The 5,595-nt window shown below is 35.4% G+C and overlaps 1 protein-coding gene across 1 annotated transcript; it reads left to right on the top strand.

Annotated features, from left to right (window-relative positions):
* The first annotated feature begins 917 nt into the window (after positions 1–917).
* On the top strand, positions 918–5,284 carry LOC109011086 (BAG family molecular chaperone regulator 2-like). Its single transcript, XM_018992146.2, has 4 exons — positions 918–1,331; positions 1,916–2,172; positions 4,306–4,452; positions 4,933–5,284. The coding sequence occupies exons 1-4, from the start codon at positions 1,106–1,108 to the stop codon at positions 5,071–5,073; spliced, it is 771 nt and encodes a 256-aa protein (XP_018847691.2). The 5' UTR covers positions 918–1,105; the 3' UTR covers positions 5,074–5,284.
* Positions 5,285–5,595: the final 311 nt, after the last annotated feature.

The following is a 5,595-nucleotide window of genomic DNA, read 5'->3' as shown; positions in this document are numbered from 1 at the left end:
TTTATCTATGCTTGGTTTTATCATGTAAGTGATATGCATATTATATTCTGCATACCGACGTGAAAATAAAATAGCTATATTATAAAATAAACTTTGCACAGAGAGAGAAGATATACAGTTGACCAAGCAACCCATGTTTGAAGTCAACTAAAGGCTAATTAGTTTTTGACTTAACAATGCATATGCATATATATATATATATATACACACTAACTTCAGACTGTTAAAACCTTAATTATCTCTCCCTAAATACACCCACATTGCTAAAGTAAACTTACCCATTGATCAGGTCAAAGAGTACTCAAATCAGTTTTGATTTGTCCATGCTAACCGCAAGTTGTTAAGCCTTAATTATCCATTCTTAGCTCACAAAATGATAACTCTAAGCAACATTATGCTTTCCCTCATGATGAACATCATAAAGACATGGCTAGCTAGACCTTTCCAACACCCTCCGTCCGATCCGATGACTTCTTGTATTCCATCTAATCACATCAACATGTTGATGTAGGCCACAATTAACTTCATTGCTAAACCTTATTTGTTCATTTCTAGACTAATCTACTACCAGTAATTAATGGAGCTACAAACAGAAGCATCCATCCCCATCTCGTTACAATGACCTACACTGTCACCACCCAATCTATAGCCTCCACGTGTGCAAGTAGCACTAAGCAGGAAGCAAACCTTGGGTTCCGCTTCTCTCGGATGCTTTCTTACGCTGTCGGCAACTTTTCGCTTCTTACTTCTTAGCTGTCACCACAAACAATCTCACAGACACCACACGTGGCGAGCTTCCCATTTGTCCAAACATTTTCTAGTCATTTTCCGCGGGTGTTTCCAATCAAAGTGCATTTTCTTTCCCCGGCCCGGCCCTTTGAAATAGCTCATTTCTTTACAGTATAAAACCCAACACTCTCACGTTACATTGTGTTTGTGTCGGCAGAAAACACCCCCTCCCCCCACGCGCACACACAATTTATGCCTTAGAGATACTTTCCTTCGTTTCCCCAAGTATAACAGTACTCTCAAAAAAACAGTACTCTTCCAGGAATTTTAGTCTCCCGCCGGACATCTTTGGTTGCTTGGACGTACGCACGTGATCATGATGAAGAAAAGGTCCAATGGGTATGGTAAAATGAGTGAGAGCTCAACCGTGACGGCGTCGTCTACATCCAGAGAAGAAGCAGTCGAGTGGGAGATGAGACCCGGAGGAATGTTGGTCCAGAAAAGAAGCGATATTAAGGATGTTTCCGCTCCGAATATACGGCTTCGAGTGGTTTACGGTGCACTCCGGCATGAGATCTCGGTCAATCCTCAGGCCACGTTTGGTAAGATGAGCTAGATCTATCTTTATTATAAACTTTGTCTAATCTCAACATGATCATTATATTCTGTTTGGCTGCTGAGAAAATAGAAGAAAAAAATGCCAATGCGCTATTTTACTAGTTCAGTTAATGATGGCAGGAAAGAAAAGTAGGACGTTAGGTATGAACTTTTTTACGATTAATTACTACTACGTTGTTGGTTGCATGGTTCTTCTAAGATCTACTCATGTTTATCTTTTGTGTTATTGCCAAAACAAACAACTAGCTAGCTAGGTACAAGTACAACCACCATTCTTAACCTATAAACAATGATGATTACCAAAATAATGACGTAAATTAATTTCGAACAACCTCTCACCTTAATTTCAATGATGCTCTTAATTATTAATTCACTGTTTTGGAGGAAAATTCATGTTGAAATGACCCCACTACGTAGTACTCACGTACACTCGTTCGACTATAATGAAGGAAGACAATTTACGGTATTTTTAATTGGAAGGCGAAAAAGGGTAAAATCGATCAGACATTATATGTTCCTTTGTTTTTGTGCTGGTGATTGGGGCCGGGCCGGATTGGTTGAATGGCAGGGGAGGTGAAGAAGCTACTGACTGGAGAGACGGGTTTACAGCCGGGAGAACAGCGGGTGATATTCAGAGGAAAAGAGCGAGAGAACGGGGAGTACTTGGACATGTGCGGGGTGAAAGACCGGTCAAAGGTGATACTGATGGAGGACCCGTCGAGCATCGAGCGCAGATTCATCGAGACGCGCAGGAATGCCAAGATCCAGAGCGCCCACCGCGCCATCTCCGACGTTTCCTTGGAAGTCGATAAGCTTGCTGAGCAGGTGATCATATTTCTCAATTCTCAACCTCTTTTTTTTTTTTTTTCTATTTTTGGGTGTTTTTAGCAGAATATCAACGTGTACAGATTAAGCATTGAAATCATCTTTGAGAACTACATGCCAAAAACTAATGAGTCGTTGTTTTAGTAACTTTTTAACTAATCTCATTTTATTTTATTTAATTATTATAATTTTTTAATTTTAAAATAAAAATAATATTAAAAAAATATAATATAATAATACTTAATTTTAATCTCTATTCATTTCATTTAATAAATCAGATTTAATTTAAAATTTTTAAAAAATACCCAGCCGTCGGATGGTTTGTACAGTGACTGTGTCAAGATCGGACAGCTGGCCTGAGGGTGATCGTGTGGGTCTGACATAATAATGAGGGGTTAGAATCTTGACCAACAACTTGCGTATGCGAGGAGGGGCCCAGGACATTAATTTGGGGTAGGGGAAGGGAACAATCAGGCAGCGGAGGAGGTTCCACGGCCATTGTGGGGGAGTTGCCTCGTTGGATTCCAATTATAATTATAATAAAAAGAGTGAAACATCAGTCAGGTGGGCCCCCCTCTTGTTCTGCATCGCACTTTTTGTAAAGTTCAGATGGTCCTGGACCACCATTTAACTGTTTGATATTATTTTGATGTTGTCGTTGTTATTTGTCGGTGTCTCTGGTTTTTCTATTCTTTAATTTGTGTGATTCTTTTATTTTCTTTTTTTGAAAATTTTTGTGTGATTCTTTAATGCACCTAACTTATCTTGGCTGGACTGTGTGCGAGTAATAAATATTGTTCAAGGTAAATGTTCCTATTCCTTGTAGCACATGAATGGCCTCTTTTATATTTTCTAGGGGCCATATCAATTACTAGTTATTGAGTATTGTAATGTTTTTCAATGGGTTAGCCGTCCATGATGAGCTGGTTGCATGAATTTTGAAGAATGGCACTATTCTAGATAGATTCCGGCCTTCAATTTTTTTTTTAGAATATTGCTACATCCATAAAAATATTACATAAAAATAATTTTATAAATTGACGTGATTTTATATAATCCGTTAGATTTACTTTATAATCAAAATAACTTTATAATCTGACGAATCATATAAATTTACATAAATTTATTAGATTATTTTTATGTAATTCTTTTATAGTTAAAATATTTTATTTTTAAAGATATCATCAATGAGTGAAATGTTGCTTATATCATGTATTTATGTTATCAAAATTTTAGTCAAATAACTAAATTTATAAATTTTAATTGATTTATTTATTTATTTATTTTTTAAAAAGTGATGATTTGATGTGGTATTCGAACAATGATAAACATCATATTCATTAATTTCTTTTGTCTCATTTCAAGTTTTGAGATAGTTGAAAATGTAACATCTTATTAGACAACAATTTAAGTGTAATTAGAGTAATCTCATGTACAAATTTAGTGCGTGCAATCTCTCTATAATCATTTAGAAAAAACAAATCATTTTTTTATGGTGAAGTTCATTTTTTTTCAAAGAATCTACAGTAAGTTTACACGCTCTAGACTTACTATAATCATTTTTCTTCGCAACATAGCCTTTACAAACTTATGTGTCACTAATCAAACGTTATAATAAAAAAAAAATAACTTAAACAATATTTATTACATTGGCGATGCGTCACTGATCACGCTAAGGTTGAAAAAATTTTGTAGTAAGATTTGTATTAAGTTCAACATTTTCCATTCCAAAAATGCACATAAGCTTATTTTGTTTAACTCCTAATCTCAGTCATTATTAATGATCAGAATATGGTGTTAAGTGTATAGATTTTTCTTTTCCCTGGGCTAAATATATATATTTCTAAGCGTCACAATTTCATAATTGCATAGAAGAGTAGAGTAATATGTACTTACAGTTTTACTTACAAAACTTATTTTGTTAGTATTTTTTTTAAAAATTTTATGATTTCAACATATCAATAACTAATACGTGAAGAAATAAATTTTTTATTAATTTTTTTTTAAGTACATTTAGCATTTTTCTTGTATGAAATATGTCAGATTGAGACTGACTGACTTCCTTCCAATAGTATGAAGAAAATAATTTGGTAATTAATTACCATTCAACTATTTTCCCTCTTCAATATATAGGTCTCTGCCATTGAAAAATCTATTTCAAATGGGGTTAAGGTGGCGGAAGTTCAAATCACGACATTAACTGAGATGCTCATGAGACAAGCAATCAAACTAGATATGATTTCTACAGAAGGAGATGCTTCTGCTCAGAAGAATTTGCAGGTACTATATATATTTGCCATCTACTAGATCTTGTTTCTTTTGCTTCTTTTATATATCCTAGCTGTTTACAGCCACGTTCATATTAATCACAATCATATTCCCTGTCCCTATCTTTTCAATTCTTCTTTCAATCTTCTTGCATTGATTCACTTTATTTAGCATAAGATCCATCAAACTCTAACTCACAAACACTACGTTAAATACAAGCCTAGCAAACAAATCGGTGTGGAGAACATGATTTCCTCCACATTGTTGATAATAAATAAATTTCTAAATTGTTTTGCAAATCAACTTTTGCTATTTCAGGCTTGTAGAAAGACTCGGTTTTTATCGAGCCAGCTTGTAGCTAGCTCAGCCACAGATTTGCTTGCTTCATGCTATATTCATCATATGATGGTGCATGGTGTGATCTTTTCACAGTGTTGCCAAAAGTGCACTGTTTTAATCGTTGTGATTCATATAATGACAATCAATTTGCAGGGGAAGAGGGTGCAGAAGTGTGTTGAGAGTCTTGATGCGCTGAAGATATCAAATGCGAGAATAAAGCCTGTAATTGTCACAACAAAGTGGGAGACCTTTGATCCTCCTCCCACCACACCTCAATGGGAATTTTTTGATTGATCTCTCATCCCTCCCCACCCCCCTCTTCTTTTTTTTTTTTTAATTTTCTGTGTCTTTGTGATTTCATTGGAAAATGTAGTTACCTCGAGAGGAATATGAGCGAGCTATGCTTGCTACGCTACTTGTACTTATAGGCCCTCCCCTCGATCCCCCCATGAACTTTGCCAATAAGCATTGGTTGCCATAATACATAGTTGAGATTTTGTTCAAACACTGATTCTTTTAATTAGTATCAGGAAGATTGTGCACAAATCGATCGAGCAAATTATCATTTTCTTAAGCAGATTAGTATCATTTATTCATTTAATTATGATTGTATTAAGCATTCAGAATACTGCAGCACAGTACAATTAGTAGTGTAGCTTTTAATGGGAAACTTATTCGGCTAATAGTCCCTCTTGAACTTCTACGCAAAGCGTGGGAAGCATTACAGAGGCACAAAAGGAATGTCGTTTCTTGGACTTCCTTGATAGTTGGGTTGGTTTTTAATGGGTTTGCTAAAGAAGCAGTTCAGCTTTTCAA

This window comes from Juglans regia, chromosome 3 (genome assembly GCF_001411555.2).
Source record: "Juglans regia cultivar Chandler chromosome 3, Walnut 2.0, whole genome shotgun sequence".
Lineage (NCBI taxonomy): Eukaryota > Viridiplantae > Streptophyta > Magnoliopsida > Fagales > Juglandaceae > Juglans > Juglans regia.
This window is presented reverse-complemented; position numbering and strand designations above follow the sequence as displayed.